The sequence below is a fragment of the Triticum aestivum genome, chromosome 1A (genome assembly GCF_018294505.1).
Source record: "Triticum aestivum cultivar Chinese Spring chromosome 1A, IWGSC CS RefSeq v2.1, whole genome shotgun sequence".
NCBI lineage: Eukaryota > Viridiplantae > Streptophyta > Magnoliopsida > Poales > Poaceae > Triticum > Triticum aestivum.
Window position 1 is genome coordinate 184,289,820 of NC_057794.1, and position 18,908 is coordinate 184,308,727.

The 18,908-nt window shown below is 46.0% G+C and overlaps 1 protein-coding gene across 1 annotated transcript in view; it reads right to left on the bottom strand.

Annotated features, from left to right (window-relative positions):
• Positions 1–8,989, bottom strand: part of LOC123042769 (probable metal-nicotianamine transporter YSL3) — a 107,935-nt gene extending 98,946 nt beyond the window's left edge. The window contains exon 1 of the mRNA XM_044465159.1: positions 8,540–8,989. Within this exon, the coding sequence (XP_044321094.1) occupies positions 8,540–8,876 (337 nt within the window). The 5' untranslated portion in view covers positions 8,877–8,989. The remainder of the gene's footprint in view (positions 1–8,539) is intronic.
• Positions 8,990–18,908: the final 9,919 nt, after the last annotated feature.

Genomic DNA, 18,908 nt, shown 5'->3' on the forward strand with positions numbered 1-18,908 from the left:
GGAAGACTTGCTGATGCAGTTGCATCACCAAGCAAAGGTCTATTAGTGTCAGAGGGGAACTTTGAATTGGCCACTGAAGAGGGACTCTTTGATGACCTATTTTTTGCTATCGCTAATGGGAGGAGACGTCAATGATCTATGGATAAGTTGGTTGTGGATGGTGTTATGATTGCCGATCAACATCCTATTTTAGCACATGTTTACAATTTTTTGCACCTCTTCTCATTTCTAAACTTGCGTCTAGGTCTATCACTTCCTTTTCTTTCCTGGTCGCAATGGTGGAGGGTGTCTAGTGAGGAAAATGAGGCCCTTATGTTGCCTCTCTTCAAGGAGGGGATTGAATGTGACATTAAGTCTACTAATGCTAATTCGGCCTCGGGCCCTCATGGCTTCTCTATCCCTTTCTTTAGAAAATTTTGACCCGTCTTGCATCCCTTGGTGTGTGTGGTTATACATGGGTTCTGTTTGGGGACAGTGGACATCCAGTGGTTCAACTATGTTGTCATTTTCCTCATTCCTAAAGTTAAAGGGGCTGATCTGATCTCTCAATTTCGGGATATTGCTCTGATGAATAATTTTGCTAAGTTCCATGCCAAGGACTTTTCTACTCATCTATCCCCCGTGGCCCACCAGGTGCTTCGTCCATACCAATTGGCTTTTCTGAAGGGCATGTTTATTTTGGATGAGATTCTTAGTCTTCATGAGATTGTCCATGACCTTAGGGTGAGGAATTCTAAGGCGGTCATTCTTAAGCTTGAATTTGAGAAGGCGTGTGACTCGGTTAGTTGGGATTTCTTACGCCAGGTTCTGCTGGACAAAGGTTTTGATAATGCCTATGTGCACCGGATTATGTAGATTGTTTCTGGGAGCTACACTGTTGTGTTTCTCAATAGACAGGCCAGCAATTTTTTTGCCAGTGATAGGGGCCTACGGCAAGGGGATCCCATCTCCCCCCTGTTGTTCAATTTTATAGCCGATACTCTTTCTTGCATACTCTCCCGGGTTGTTGTGGCTGGTCACATATCTCTAGTAGTTTCCCACCTCATTCCGAAAGGGGTCTCTCATCTCCAGTATGTAGATGATATGATCATTATGGTGGAGTTGAACGACTCTTGCATTGCACATTTCAATTTTCTGCTTCTTTGCTTTGAGGCCCTATTGGGGCTTAAGATCAACTTCTCCAAGAACAAGTTTGTCACCACGGGTGTTTCTAAGGAGAAAGCTATTAGGGTTTCTCAGCATCTGAATTACTCCTTGGGGTCCTTCCCCTTTACATATCTGGGTCTGCCATTTCGCTAGCCAGGATGTGTGCTAAGGAGATTGCTCCTATAGTGACCAAGGTTGGGAACCGCTCATGCCTTGGTGGGGCAGGTACAACACCAATGCGGGCCCATTAAAGTGTGTCTTTCCTCTCTCCCTATGTTCACCATGGGCTTTTACCATCTATCTGATGGGACCCATGAGTGTTTCAACAAGCATAGGGGTGCTTTCTACTGGAACACAATGGACAATAAGCACAAAAATAGATTGTTGAAATGGAAGCTTATGTGTATACCGAACGACCTTCGGGGGGTTGGGCATCTTGAATACATCGGTGATGAACACATGTCTTATTATTAAGTGGTGGTGGAAGATTATGACCATTGGGGATGGATGTCTCTGGCACTCTCTTCTGAAAGCCAAGTATTTTCCTCATGGCAGCCCGATGTTGCCTTAGCCTCTAGCTGCATCAAATTCTGGAAAGACATGGTGAAAGTCAAGAATGTTTTTAAAGAACACATCAAGTTTGTGGTGGGTAATGGCCAGTGCACTCGATTTTGGCTAGATTGGTGTTGTGGTGAGTCTCCGTTAGATGTTTCTTTTCATGTCCTTTTCTCCAACTGCTCGGACTAGGAGATCTCTGTGACGCCCCGAGACCGTTGCGCCAGGTGTCTTCAAGTTATTCGCCGTCATTGCCATGTCTTTTGCTTGCGTGTTGCATTTCATCATGTCATCATATGCATGGCATCATCATGTTTTCAAAACTTGCATCCGTCCGGGTTTCCCCAGTTCTCTCTGTTGTCCGTTCCAAGTCCAGACACTTGCACGCGCCCGCGGCATGTCCGAAATAGTATTTTATAAGTGGACGGAATATGTTCTCGGAATGGGATGAGAGTTGACGTGTGGTCTAATTATAGTGTAGATAGACCGCCTGTCAAGTTTCATCGCATTCAGAGTTTGTTTGATAGCCCAACCGTTAAACTATAGCGGCAGTATAGCCGGTCTTTTCGTCGGATGTTTTTGGTCTCCGGAAACCCTGCCGGGCTGCATCTCTCCCCTCTTCTCTCAGACAAACCCTCTCTTCACAATCCGCCAGACCCAACCTAACCTCTCTTGTTAGCCCGCGGCCCTCCTCGCGCGCGCCTCCGAAAGTTGTCCCGAACCCGACCCGGACTGTCGCCACCGTTGTGTCCGGATCATCCCCAAACGTCTACAAAACATCTCCTTTTCCTATTTGGACTTCCTAACTATTTATTTCTCGATCGCCCGATTACGATCGGAGGGATCCAATAGCCCCAACTTAATCCACCTGCCATATAAATACACAAGGTCCAACCCTAAAAATCCTCCCCTTATCCCATCCGCCGCCGCCACCCACTCACCATTCCCCTCGGGATCTTCCCAGATCCACCTCGTAGCCAGCCCGAGCTCCACCTAGTTTTCCCCACCGGACCAACCCCATCAATCCATCCCTTCAACCAGAGATCCCCATGGCCCTCCTCGTCCAGCAGCAACCAGGATCTCGAGCTCCTTCCCCACGCCCGCGTGCCCGAGGAAACGCACGAGGCTGTGCCTCCTCGTCCCCGCGCCTCTGCCTCGCCGGTGGTCGCCGGCCACCCAAGCAGCAGCGCTAGAGAACCCCCGCAGGTTCCCGTCGCCATGGACGAACTCCTCGCCGCGCGTCCCATGCCTCCGCCGCCGCCAAGCTCCTTCAAGAAGGCCACCCCGCGCGCGAGACGACCGCCCGTGACTGCCTTCCTCGCCCTCACTGCTTGCCCACGGGCCACGCGGCCTGATGCCGACGACCAGCGCCGCCATGGACGTCCCCTCGCCCGTCCTTCGTCGTGCGCCTTCAGTCCAACCTCGACCCCGCAACCACGTCCTCACCGCCGGCCAGTTCCGCACTCGCGCGGCCGCTCTGCTTCCCGGCGAGATGAAGCCCGCTCGTAGCGCCGCCATCCTCTGTGTCAGAGGGACGCTCGAACCTCTCCTGCTCCGTTCGTCGCCGTCTCTGCTAGATCCGGCGAGCGCCTGCACCCCGGCCTCATCCCTGGCTCCAGGTCACCGCGCCGCCCCACCGGAGACCGCCAAGTCCATCACCGGTGCCTGCTGTTGCCGTCGCCTTCCTCCAGCGTCGCCGACCTCACCTATTGTTGCTCTGAACCTTGCGCCCCGCTACTATTTCTGTTTCCAGAGACGAGGGCAGCAATGCTCGCCCGCGCGTACGCGTTGACCAAGCCCAGCGAGCGTAGGCCCAGCTCCCTTCGCCCGCGTGGGCCTCCCAGCCGCCAGGCAGCTGCGTTGCCGGGCCCAGTCACTGCTCTGAGCTGGCCCAAGTACCATTGTGTGAACCCCAGACCATCCAGTTTCGGCCAGTGTAGTTTTTTTCCAGATCTACTTTTTTTCCTATATCCTGAGACAACAGTTTTGCGGTTTAGCCCCTAAACTTCATGCATATAATAACTCTCCAACCATGCATCATATGTAAAAACTTTATGTATGAAACTTGCTTAGATTTTCATCTAGTTTAATAATATACAACTTTCATCTATGTTTAAGATGTTTAAAATGATGTTTGTTTAAATTTGCTCCTATGCCATGTTAAAATGACTTAACTCATAACTAAATAACTGTAGCTCAGATTTAAATAATCTTTATATGTAAATGGGGTAGAAAAATGCCTAGTTTAACTTGGTGCACTCATCTTGCATGTTTAACAACTCTAAAATAATGTTTAGGGCAGAACAGTACCAAATCTATAATATGCTCATGAGGAGTTTCCGGAATTGTTGTTCGTTGTTTCCGGCCTCATTTAAACTTGACTAGATAGGTAGTTTTACTTTGCTTCACCCTCTTGCCATGTTTAACAACATTTAATATTGTTGGGTACATAAACAAGATCGAACTAAATACGTTATGAGGTGTTTTGGCAATATGCAACTCCGTTGCATATTGAGCTCCACTTAATTTGTAGTATTGTTTGTGCACTTTGCCATGCCATGCTTCATTAAACCGGACATGCATCATACTTGTTTGCGCATCGTGCCATGTTGTTGTAGTGGTTTTTTACTTTGTTGTTTGCTTTCTTTCCGATGTACTTCGTCTCGGTAATCCGGTAACGTCGTGTTGTGAGGATTCGTTCGTCTAGGTCTGTTTGTCTTCTTCATGGACGGGTTCTTCTTCCTTGCGGGATTTTAGGCAAGATGACCATACCCTTGAAATCACTTCTATCTTTGCTTGCTAGATGCTCGCTCTTTTGCTATGCCTATGCTGCGATACCTACCACTTGCTTATCATGCCTCCCATATTGTTGAACCAAGCCTCTAACTCACCTTGTCCTAGCAAACCGTTGTTTGGCTATGTTACCACTTTGCTCAGCCCCTCTTATAGTGTTGTTAGTTGCAGGTGAAGATTGAAGTTTGTTCCTTGTTGGAACATGGAGATGTTGTTCCTTGTTGGAACATGTTTACTTGTTGGGATATCACAATATCTCTTATTTAATTAATGCATCTATATACTTGGTAAAGGGAGGAAGGCTCGGCCTTATGCCTGGTGTTTTGTTCCACTCTTGCCGCCCTAGTTTCCGTCATATCAGTGTTATGTTCCCGGATTTTGCGTTCCTTATGCGGTTGGGTGATAATGGGAACCCCTTGACAGTTCGCCTTGAATAAAACTCCTCCAGCAATGCCCAACATTGGTTTTACCATTCGCCACCTAGCCTCTTTTCCCTTGGGTTTCGCGGACTCAAGGGTCATCTTTATTTTAAACCCCCCCGGGCCAGTGCTCCTCTGAGTGTTGGTCCGAAACGGGCAGCCTGCGGGGCCACCTCGGGGAAACTCGAGGGCTGGTTTTACTCGTAGCTTGACCTATCTGAGTGTGCCCTGAGAACGAGATATGTGCAGCTCCTATTGGGATTTGTCGGCACATTCGGGCGGTGTTGCTGGACTTGTTTTACCATTGTCGAGGACGTCTTGTAACCGAGATTCCGAGTCTGATCGGGTCTTCCCGCTAGAAGGAATATCCTTCGTTGACCGTGGGAGCTTGTGATGGGCTAAGTTGGGACACCCCTGCAGAGATTTGAACTTTCGAAAGTCGTGCCCGCGGTTATGGGCAGATGGGAATTTGTTAATGTCCGTTTGTAGAAAACCTGAAGTTGACCTTAATTAAAATACATCAACCGCGTGTGTAACCGTGATGGTCTCTTTCCGGTGGAGTCCGGGAAGTGAACACGGTGTTGGAGTTATGCTTGACGTAGGTTGTACTACGATCACTTCTTGATCATAGTTTCTCGATCGTGCTTTGCCTTCTCTTCTCGCTCTCATTTGCGTATGTTAGCCACCATATATGCTAGTCGCTTGCTGCAGCTCCACCTCATACCTTTACCTTACCCATAAGCTTAAATAGTCTTGATCGCGAGGGTGCAAGATTGCTGAGTCCCCGTGACTCACAGATACTTCCAAAACCAGTTTGTAGGTGCCGATGAGTCCGTGCAGATGACGCAACCAAGCTCAAGGAGGAGCTCGATGAAGATCTTGTCCTTTGTGTTGTTTCGTTCTAGTTGATCAGTAGTGGAGCCCAGTTGGGGTCGATCGGGGGACCTTGTCGCTTTTGGGGTTCTTCTTTTATTTTGGTTCCGTAGTCGGACCTTGATTGTATTTGGATGTTGTAATGCTTTATTCATGTATTTGTGTGAAGTGGCGATTGTAAGCCAACTATGTATCTCTTCCCCTTATGTATTACATGGGCTGTGTGAAGATTACCTCACTTGCGACATTGCTTTCAATGCGGTTATGCCTCTAAGTCGTGCTCCGACACGTGGGAGATATAGCCGCATCGAGGGAGTTTCAATCTCCATCTTAGAGCTCTTAGCCAACAATTGGGACCTGGCTTTATGATTTCTCTCTCTCCTCTAGAATAGGATTACTAGCAGTGTCTTATTGCCTTCATCCCGGTGATATCGAAGGTAGAGGAGTTTATTACCTGGCCCAACTCCCCTTTGGCAAATTTACTTTCAAGTCCTTGTATTCCAGGCTGATTTTGGGCAATCCTACCTCTAAGTATAAGCCTATTCGGCATGCTAGGATTCCTCCTAAGATCAAAATCTTCTTCTGGCAAGCCATTAGGGGACCTCCCCCTATGGCGGCTCAGATCTGTAAACGTAATGGGTCTGGCTCGAACCAGTGTGTGCTTTGTTCTACTCTGGATGATTCGAATCATATCTTCTTTGGTTGTATCTTCGCCAAGGTGACCTGTGTTGCATCAGATCTTGGTTGGGGGTGTCCTAGGATCCCTCTTTGTTTCTCAAGTTGTGCCTGCTTTCAACTGGCCTTGTGGGCATTAACAACCACTTGTTCTACTTGGGGTTTTATTGGTCTGTGTTGGTCCCTATGGATGACTAGGAACAAGTTTACCATCGAATATGTGGTTCCTAACAAACCTGTTGATTGCATGTTTAAAATGTGCTTGTCTATGCAGCAGTGGAGGTTATTGATTGAAGTTGTGGATCATGATGCCCTGGGTGTGCTGATTGCGAAAGTTCGTGCTTCGGTTGTGTCCCTTGCTCTACAAAATTGTGACGGCCAAGCTTAGTCTTAGTAGATCATCTTCTTTTGGTAGTAGATTGTTGGCCAGTGTGCCAGTTTCTTCTCGTCTAGTCTGGCCTGTGTGTCGTGAACTATATTGGCCTGTGTGCTTTCCCCCACTCTCTATTTGATTGGTGTTTGGTTTTGCATTGCTCTATTGTACTTTCTATGGTGGCTTTATTTATAAAGTTGGGTGTATGCCTTTTCTCTAAAATAATGTATCTATTATTTCTATTGAATAAAATTTTGGGGTTTTATTTCAAAAAGCCAAAGTGTCGATCATTTATTTTTCTGGAAGTGTAATTTTGTTTTTAAATACTTCCTCTACATATTAATTAAAAAAATTGCAGCTTAAATTGAAGTTAGATATAGAGAGAATCTAAGAAATGACCCATAATTCTGTCTATGTTCTGAGACATTTTCAGCGCGTTGTGTAATTATGTTTTTTTCTCTGATGGCACGTAGTGAGGTTATTGGGTGTTTCCAATTCGGCACTTAAGCGCCGATTGGCTAACGAGCGCCTAAAGGCGCTTCAATTTGGGCTCGGCCCATCTTGCTATTTTTCTGTTTTCTAAAAAGAAAAGTCGAGCTGCGCTGCGATGGATTAGAACCTCCGACCACCTGCTCGAGGGGAGGCTGCACTAACCACCAGAGAGATGCTACCTCATGTGCTTAGTTTCACATTCTTCAGCATTTCCTTCTATGTCTTTTTCTCTTTTCTTTTTTTTGTTTTTCTTTCTATTTTGGAGTAATTTTGTTCGGCACTTTTTTTCCTAAATTGAATGAACTTTTTTTTCAATAAAACAATAATTTTTTTATATTCGATGAATTTTTGTCAAATCTGATGAACTGTTTTCAAAACTGATGAACTTTTTTGAATTCAATGAACTTTTTTCAAAATCGATGAACTTTTTTGAATCTGATGAACCCTTTTTTGAATTCAATGATTTTTTTTGAAAAACGATGAACTTTTCTCAAAATTGATGAACTTTTTTGAATTTGACGAACTTTTTTTTGAACTCGATGAACTTTTTTTTTTTGAAAAATGATGACTTTTTTCAGCATCGATGAACCTTTTTTAATTTACTAAACATCTATTAAATTTTGATGAACTTGTTTTGTAATTTACATTTTGTTTTTTCAGATAATTTATTTTGGGTGAACGTTAACGTTTTCCTACATGAAAAGGTTAGCTACAAATGTTTTGTAGTGGTGGACAATAAAATTAGTTCGTTCTAGCGGTTAGTGCGGTGCGCTCACAGCAATGTGATCGTGAGTTCGAGTCCCAGCGATCCCTAATATTTATGTCATTTTTTCTTCAATAGCGAATAGTGTTGAGCGAGCAAGCACGCGTTGGGCCGGCCCAAGTCGCGGCTGCGTGAGCGCCCTTCCGCGAAAGGGCGCATGCAACGCTGCATAGGAGCTCCCAAGTAATTGTGCAGGGTTGAGACAAACAACAGGGACAGAGAATAAATGGCAGCATTTTACATTGGTGCCTTGCCTCGCGGGCCCGTACAACAAATTCAAATCAGAAAAGACATACTCCACAAGAAAACTACAGACAACATCCAGGACAACAGTCATTGGTCGGGTCTTGAAGAAACCGGAAATAACTATGACCCGGCACTGTGATCTTGAGAATGACAGGGAATCAAATCTCAGCAACAGAAGAAGCAATTGAAGTTATATATGCTTACCAGTGATGGCCAAGTTGATGACTGTAACGACGGTGGTCAGCACCAACAAGTTCTCCTGGCGCGTGAACGGCGATGTCGGGAGGCCGCACGTCCGAACCAGGCTGATGAACCACTTGAGTAAGGCGAAGCTGAGGACGCTGACTGCCATGTTCATACCAGGTACCACGCCGGTCGACATGTGGATCTTCAGGATCACAAAGGAGAAGACGATTGAGAGCACCACCGAGACGATCACTGCCCGCGGTGTCACCTGCTCCCATAACCCGGGCAATGGCTGCTTCTCGAACGCCCTCTCCACAGACGCCGCCAACAACGGGTCGCCGATCGTCGCGTCCATTGCGAGTCACCGACTATGTACGGCGCCAACTCCAGGTCTCCACCGAGCGAGCGAGTTTGGTGGGATTTCTAAAGTTTCCTAGTGGAAGAAGGGGTCCCATTCTTGGGTTCCTAGTTCTGTAGGAGCCATGCGTTTGATTGCAAATGGTGAGAGGTGCGGAGGAAGTGTAGCCTGGGTTGAGCAAAAATAGCATGCATGAACACATATTTTTTACTAGAACATGGACTTCTATTTCAATCAAAAAGTTCAACGACATTACATAAATCTCACGCAATCTGCCTAGCCAATGTTAGCATTGCACTGCCTTCTAGAGAGCATGGCCAGCTGCCTGACAAGAGGGCCCGCGTGCTGTCGACCAGATACGACCCAAGCGAGTGGTGTGTGTGAGGGTTATATAACTAGTGGCCATTCTCTGTGGAAGGTAGTGAATTGGTATACGACTGGGCCGTCGGCTTGTAATGTTCTCCGTCTTTGTTACCTCCTCTGCAAGATGAACAGGGCAGACGAGTTGAATTCGAGATGCCACCATGCTTGAATTCCTGATGCCTAGCTCGTACTTCACAATTTGTACTCAGAGCCTGTAGCGACCTGACCCAAATGGATCAAGTCTCTATGCTTAAGTGTCATCCTTGAATCGGTATGCTGATACACACAGTACTTGAGGATTTATAACAGAGTGCAATCACATGTAAAAAGTAACGTAAATACTATTACCTCAGTCCGTATAGCAGAAGTAACAACAAAGTTGTGGAGTCCCAACAACACCAACGACAAAGTTGAGTGTAGACATCGTAACCCTAACGTATCACTTACTCGTCGTATGATTCCTGCTACATGAGATGTGCAGCCGTGTAGGTTAGTACATTGAATGTATTCGAAATTTTACACCATAGAATAATAATGTAAATATCTATCTCTATATGCATATTTGGTTGGTGGAGGCTCTATGTTTAATTTTGCATAAAGCTAATTTTTCCCTACAACAAAGGAATAAATTTTATTTTACTACCAAGTTTATGCCAATATTGGGAAGGTTCCTCCAACTCAATCCCAAAATTCCCAAATTATTAATAACCCAATACATTAATTAAATAAAGTGATGAGATCAACCAATAATTCACTTCCAGATACTCAAGTTGTCCATAACCGGGGACACAACTAATAATGATTATTTTGTACATTCTGCAGAGGTTTGCGCACTTTTCCCCACAAGACTCGATCTCCTTCGTTGAATTCCTCGCACTTACTGATGTTTGAGAACCGGATGATCGAGACATAGTCTTTCCGAAGAGGTCTCCTTAACCGATAGATAGGCTGGTACACCTACAATCCCCTACATCTGCTATTCGATCATGGAAAGGTTTCCCGCAACTTACTCAACTATGCCAGAGCCCATATTAGCTTGTGGATGCACACGGAAGCGTCTAGGCATGAAATATCGTATGATCCCTTTGAGTCTGGGTGGCATTCCATAAGGTGATCACACGGGTACTCCAGGATCCCCTTGGGCAAGCATTGGTTTCTCCGGGTTCCCGAGCAAGCCACTGGTTTCTCCAGGGTGCCCCAACCATTCCACCTAGAGGCCTAGATGTGTGTTGATGTTGCCACCTTAAGTTACCCTTAATTATTATTTCTCTCATAACTTGCATAAATCTCACATACCAATCCCCGTCTACAAGCATGGCTAAGCAATATATAACATAATGAATAATCCCGGGGTGTTTCAAGAATCATAGGTTCCTACCTCAAGAACTACATAGCAAAGCCCAATTCCCAACCCTACTCATGCAAATTTGTAAGAGTGAACTAATGCATAGTAAAACTGGGTATAGAAATGATGCGGAGCATCCTATGGACATCACCATGTGAACAGTTCATTCGGCAAGTGACACATGCGACATCTACTTCACAAACATAAAAGGTGAATCCTCTCCTTTACACGTGCTCACTTGACCCCTTCGAGGATGGTATACTACTTGACCCTCCATCGTGCATGCATAGGTATTTTCGGAGCTTCACGGATGACGAGGAGGAGTGCAAGCGCCAAGGATCACCTACACCATCCGCGAGGGAAGCATGGAAGAGAAGGAAGAAGAAGCCTGGACAAGCTTCAGCAAAGCCCGGAACTTCCGGCCGCTGCCCGGAACTTCTGGCCACCGGAACCGCCGGCCATCCCGGAGCTTCCAGCCCTGCTGCACCGAAGCCGTCCGAGGGTGTGCCAACTCTCTGGATAGCCCGGACCTTTGCCCGGAACCTCCGGCGCCCGGACCTTCCGGCCGTCCCCGGAACATCCGGCCCTGCCTGCACGCAGACACTCGGGCCGAAGCCCATGTACCCTTTCACCCCTCACTTACCCCTTCGTGGACCTAGACTATATATACTCCTCCACCTCCTCCTTTATAGGGTCAGCATTGTGATAGCTCATTTGAGAGATAGAGCTACGCTCATCCATATCGGATCTCCTCCTTGCGAGAGACCTCAGTCTCTTCGAAGAAGATCCCTTTGCATTCAAGCCCCCTTTCTAAGGGAAGATTCCCCCCGTGGATTCAAGACCTCCTCACGGAGAAGACCGGCTACCTATGTATCGTCCCTAGTTGATTGTGGATCCTGTATCTTCTCTTATGTATTTGAGGATCTAGCACATGTGTGACTATTTCTTGTTGGTTGAGTGATTCTCTCGTGTTTCCCCTCGTGATTTCCCTCGTTTTCCCTCTCGTGTTCTTCGCGGGATCCGCTCCTTTCGTGAAAGATCGGGCCACTAGGGTTCTACCCTACATCATCTTGGTATCTAGAGCCACGTTGATCACGATTTTGGAGCCTCCCCTCTTCGTTTTCTAGCCTAATTTTCTTGTGTTCTTCCCCAATTTTGAAAATCCCCACCAAAAATAGCCCCAATTTTTTTTTGTGATTTGTTGGTTTGACGATGTTTTATTGATTTTGATCCATGGATTCGTTGTGTCTCAAGTGGATCTAGCATTCCCCATCTTTTCCCCCATTTCTATCCATGAAATCTTCCCAATTTTGACCGTGAAAATCGAGTTTTTCCGCCCCCATTCTCAGATCTGGAATTTATGGTTCGTCCCGGAAGAAATTCCACAACCCCCGGAACTTCCGGACTTCCCCTGAACTTCGGTCCCCCGGAACTTCCGTCCCAGCCCTGGAACTTCCGGGCTAAGCAGAAAGTTTACCCCAAAAATCCCCAGACTCCCTGCAGTTTTTTCGCGACCCCCGGAACTTCCGGCCACCCCCCTGAACTTCCGGAGCTCGGAACTTCTGGCCCTAGGCCCGGAACTTCCGGCCTAACCCGAAACATTACACAGAATTTCAGCATCAGCCTTCTTGACCGTTTTCATCACAACTTTTCACTCCGAACTCCGATCTGAGTGTTCTTTGGCTCGTTTTGAAGCTATCGACGTGACCGAGGACCTCACCTTGGTTTCACCACCTTTTGACACAATCAAATTTTGTGAATTTTGGCATCTTTGCCTGGGGCTTCCACCACATCATCTGCTACACCACCGTAGACTTCCGCAACCAAACCAATTTTGTTCCCCATCGCATATGTGGTTGCTTGAGGAGTGATTTGAGTCTCCTAAGGTGTCTAGGCTACTTAGGGACGGTTGCTTCTTCATCAACCACCACCACCACCATAACTTCCGCATAGGCTTAACAACCATACAATTCTTACACCCCAACCTAACCCAATTTTGTTTGTGTTGTGCGTTGTGTCTCCTAACGTGTTGCGGCTACTTAGGGACTGTGCTTCCAACTCCGACTCACATAACCCAATAACCCTCCACTTCCGCATTGCCTACTCGCATAACCCATCATTGCATTGCCGCGATCCCATTGAGCTTCCGCAACACCACCACCGCATCCCGCTACCACCATTTGACATTTGAGATTTTGAGTTCGCGGTTTTTCCGTTTCCTAAGGTGTTTCGGCTACTTAGGGATGAGTCTCCATCATCTTGGTATCTCCATCAAGATCACCGCCACTCATCATCGACACGGACGGTAACCTCCATATCATCTTGGTATCGTGGTATCCCTCCATTGTATATTCCCTTGCCATTGCATTGATAACCCCTAGCCCATTTTGCGTCACTTGCCTATCGAGACTAGCCATTTGAGTATTGCCGGCAACGTTACTTGTGCACATTAGTGATTTACACCATACATTGCATACATACCATACCATATCGGTATCATCTTGGTGTCATATCATCCTTCGTGCCTCAATTTTGTTCCCGCATATACACAATAACTATCTTGGTTTGTGCATTGTGCAAAAGTGGCCATACAAAAAAAGAATAAAGCTTTTAAGCAAAGAAAAAGAGTGAACAAAGAGCTTGTAAGCAAGTGCCATAGCATCATACCACATTGTCATATAAGATCATCTTGGATCATAACACCGGGAACCATATATACATAGCACACTTGGGATAGAAGTCGTTGCATTTTTGTCTCCTATAGGTTGTGCACAAGTGTCATATCCGCCTATTGAGCAATCGTGCTAGCGTCTCTCTAGAGTTGTGCAACAAGAGCATTTTCCGTGGATTCCACATTTGAGCTCATTCCTTGGTTGCACGACCCCATTTATCTATCCGTGTGTGTTTCCGTGTGCCACATATTGCTATTGGTCTACTTGTTTCACTTGCGAATTTGTGAATCTCTTTCAACATTATTGACTCTTGCTAACATTTTGCATAAAAAAATTTGTGCCACTATCCTCACCGAGCTCCACCATAAGCCTTATTTGTGTAGGTGTGAGAAACCGACAAGAATTGGTACCAATTGTGCTATTTCCTTGTCCACATTGGAGTGATCATTGATCCACTTTCAACTTCGGTCAAGGTACATTTGGTATTCGTTCTTCTCTTTCTAGCACTCACATTTTTCTCTTAGAGTGATGGATAGGCAAGGCATTTCATCTTCGGTCTACAACAACAATGACGAGTTCGATGCCACTAACAACCCCAACGATGCCAAGATGCAAGCTCAAATGGAGGAGATCAAAGCCCTCATCAAGTTCTACAAGAGATCTTCCTCATCTTCGAGAAGACGCTCAAGTACACACGCTTCCGAGCTACCATCTCCGGCAAGGTCACATCGGCATTGACACCATCACCACCACGAATGTGAAGGTCAAGAGCTCAACACCAACAACCGCTCAATGACTTCACGATCTCCCTTGGCATCTTTGCCAAGCGACTTCAATGCATCTTCACCTATGGACATACGGCATCTTCGCCCACAAGCACCTCAAGAGAAGCTCCCCAAGCTCAAGTCCGCGTATTCCATGAGCTACTATGACCTCGACGTCGACCATGCAATTCATTTTTATGGAACTCAAGAACCTGAGGAGTATCTCGAGTGGGAGCGTTTGATGGATGACTACCTCAAGCTACATCAAGTTCCTCCGAAAGATCAAGTGAAGTGCACCACAAGGAACTTCCACGACTACGCGTCCACATGGTGGCTTCACGCACCTTCAGAGACCTACGACATGAGTTGGCCCAAGACAAAGAGAGCTTTGCGGCGAGAGTTTGTGCCTCCAACCTACACGGAACAACTTCAACGCCAATTAGAGAACACCATCCAAGGAACCAAGTCCATCGACGAGTACTTCAAGGAGATGAAGATTGCCTTGCGACGATCTGGCGTGGACGACCCCATTTCGATGAAGTTCCACTTCATGATGGGATTGCACAACAACTTCTCCAAGACGATATTACTCGAGAACTACAAGTCCCTCGACGACAACTACATTGGTGTCCTCAAGGCGGAACAAGAACTCATGAAGGCCAAAGCTTCGGCGCCCCAAGCTCACTTCGCGATGACCAAGCTCCATGAGAACGAGCATGAGGCTAGTACCACCATGATGTCCAAGCCCGACGAGCTCGAAGACGATGCTCCCAAGTTCGACTTCACCGCCATCCCACTTTGTGGCATTGATGGTGCCGAGTCTACTTCGACTCTTTTTCAAGATGGTACGGCGACGACTACGACTACGAAGACCATCAAGGACCAAGCTTTGGAGGCGAGCGACATGGTGACGAGCAAGGATGATGCTTGCATCTTAGGAGGCGAGAATGATGATGTGCCATCTTCGTCCTTCATCCACGACGACAACAACGAGATGGTTGAGCATGGGATTTTCCCTTCGACCACGGCGACATGTGATGACTTGAGTGTCTTTAGCCACCATATTGAGAGTGAGAGTGATTTCACCACTAGCCCCATATATGATGTGTTTCCACAATTCCCATGTGAGGAGAGCCACAACCCCCACCACTTGAGTGAGATGAGTGACTCCACCATATGTGAGTTTGAGTGCACCTATTTTGAGGGAGTGAGTGAACCAGCACATAGAGAGAGTGAGATAGTTGATAGGTCATGTGAGGATACTTTCAACACTAACGACTTGACCTCTACCTCTATTGTGTCTTCTCATTTGGTGCTAGGTCCCTTATATGATGACGCGCCGATTCTCGACGACATTGTCCTACCTTTGGACTAGACGATGGCTATGGTGGAATATGATGCACCCCCCACATGGTTTCATCAAGATGAAGATGACCACCATTTGGTCTTTCCCACCTCACCTACACCATTTGAGTGGAATGAGAATGGTAACATAGGTGACGGTGATGCTCTAGTCCCACTTGTGGACATTCTTGACAATGATTGCTTGCATGATGATGATCCACCTAGTACCATGATTCGTGCTAATGCGACTTCCTCATGTGATGATTTCTTGCCCATTTATGATGAGTATGATGATTGCCATGTGGAGTCTATTAGTTGTGATGCCATGTTGCATAGGATTTCTTGTGATAATTCTCTCGGTCACATCATGTTTGCCAATCCGCTTGACTTGTCATATGCTATGCATGAGATCAATCATATGTCATATTTGCAATCTCTTCATAGTGACTATGCATATGCCATTAAGATTAACCCAATTTGCACTTATGGCATAGATGACAAGCCTATGGTTATTGGCATTTGTTTCTCTAGTGATGATATTGAAATGCTACCTTTGCATCATTTATCTCATATGCCATGCCATAACCACCTAGCTTTGGATATGCATTGTTTTGGATGTTGTCCACTTTATCCATATGATGTTTCCAATATTGCTCATGAGGAGACCCCCATAGTTTCCTCATACATGTTAGGAGATTTTTATTCATCCCATTCATTGCATGATCCCAATACTTATGTGCACAATATGCTTCCCATGAATAAACATGCTATTGATGTGCCATATACTTGTATGCTCAATTTGCATCCCCATCATGTTATACACAATAAATATTCTTTCATGATGGGTGACATGTTCTTATACCATGCATCAAATTTCTTTGACCGATGCTTATCTTGTGATAACTCACACGTGTACATACACATCATGATGGATGATGTGTACATTTACCACGCACACAATTTCTTTGGTTTGTGTCTCTTTTGTGTAGGTACCCATGAATTCTTGTCAACCTCGCAATCCCACGAGTTGACAAAACAAGCTCTAGAGAGCAATGATGACTTGGGATCCCATGGATTGCATTTCCCGCTGCTCTCTTCACGCAAAGACTTCGCGCATTTCTTCTACATGGCTCTCACATGGTTATGGGTTATTGTCCATTACATACTCTATGCCCATCTTGCCATGTTCACTTTGCATGATATGATCATTCCTATGCCTTTGACATGCATTTGTGACCCATGCTTTGCATTACACATGATGATTGATTCCAATACTTGTATGTGTATTTGCAAGCTTGGTGGAGATATCACTTGTTATTGCCATGTTTACTTTGTGCCCAATGCTTATGATCATGCTTTGAGCTTGCTTTGTGTTCGTGCTTGCGATATGTCCTGTGCATTGCCTATGCCCATTAATTGCTCACATGACATGATTGCCATGATTTCCTCTAGTGTGGTGCATCTTCGCTCCACTAGTTTGCATGACTTGATTACTATGATTTCTTACCTTGTTGCATCACCGATGACTCATACTTGCTCACTTCATGCGGTTGATGACAACCATCTACATTCTTTGCACATGATTGTTATTGCTTCTTGTCATATCTCTCCATATGTTGCCTCCCTCATGCTAAATGATTTGCCATGTATTGAGCGCAACTATGCCTTTAGTCTTGATAATGAGTTTGCCCCCATAGCATTCTCACATATATTTGGCGATTTTGACATAGTTCTTGTGAAGCATGCTTGTCTTCCTTCTTTGCACCATATACCTAGTGTCATGAATATAGCCATTGTTGCATCTTATTATTCATGCACTTGTGCTTCTAATGGTTATGTGCAAGAGAAGAGAACCATCATGATGGATGATGTGTTTATCTACCATGCGCATACATTCTTTGCTTTCTTTTGTACATGTCTAGGATACTTGGACCTTGTGTCGACTTCCTCTTCACATGAGTTGACCATTCGAGCTCTTGAGAGCAAGCCTCATACATTCGACCACGACTCGCTTCTACAACACCTTTCCTACCACTTCGGCATTGTGAAGAATGCACAAGGACACGCCTTCCATGTGACATTTTTCTTGAGCATGGATATTGCGGATCATACTACTTGTGTTGCTTGCACCATGAGACTTATTGTTCATCTTGGACCACTTGATTGCACACATGTTAGAGATCTTGCTTCAACTTGTCATTTTCACCATTCCATGCATCATGATATATATGCCTTGTGTGTTGCATCCAATTCTTGGATTACTTGCTCCTCCCATATGTTTGGTTGCAACAATGTCATCACTTCACATATGCCATGTCCCATGGATTGCTACATGCTTGCCTTGATTGCCGCACACATGATGAACAATTGCTCTTTCTATTGTGTTGAGTGCCACACTATCTTCACTACACCCTATGCACGTTATGCTTGGATTGTCTTCCACTTGACCCATGTGTTTAGACACTTCATTTTACTTGGTGTTGTGAGTGATTCATATGCCTACCATCGACCTTACATTGAGCAATTTGTGAATTCTTTCTATGAACTTGAGGTAGATGCTTCTTCTCTTGTTACACATATTTGCATCACTACCTCACATTTACATGCTTGTTTCCATGATGTCCTTCTTTATGCTCAATTTATGTGCTTACATGCCATGTCACAATCCTTTGTCACACTATATGCTATGCTTGATGACAACACTTGTTGGGTGAATCACCTCTTGAATGCGTGGTTTTGCACTAACGCTAACCGCATTTGTTTTTCCAAGTGTTTCTTCTCCTTGATCCTTTTGAAGGAATCACGAGACGGTGCGACATTGGACAGTGCCCATTTCAAGCTTCAAGATGACGAGAACTTGGTGATCGACCACTACTACACGGCGACACCATCTCTTTCCCATGGTGATTTGGATTTCGATCCGAGGTCGGATCTTTCCCAAGGGGGAGGGCATGATGCGGAGCATCCTATGGACATCACCATGTGAAGAGTTCATTCGGCAAGTGACATGTGCGACATCTACTTCACAAACATAAAAATGAATCCTCTCCTTTACACGTGCTCATTTGACCCCTTCGAGGATGGTATACTACTTGACCCTCCATCGTGCATGCATAGGTATTGTCGGAGCTTCACGGATGACGAGGAGGAGTGCAAGTGCCAAGGATCACCTACACCATCTGCGAGGGAAGCATGGAAGAGAAGGAAGAAGAAGCCTGGACAAGCTTTAGGAAAGCCCGGAACTTCCGGCCGCTGCCCGGAACTTCTGGCCACCGGAACCTCCGGCCATCCCGGAGCTTCCAGCCCTGCTGCACCGAAGCCGTCCGAGAGTGTGCCAACTCTCTGGATAGCCCGGACCTTCGCCTGGAACCTCCGGCACCTGGACCTTCTGGCCGTCCCCGGAACATCCGGCCCTGCCTGCACGCAGACACTCGGGTCGAAGCCCATGTACCCTTTCGCCCCTCACTTACCCCTTAGTGGACCTAGACTATATATACTCCTCCACCTCCTCCTTTCTAGGGTCAGCGTTGTGATAGCTCAT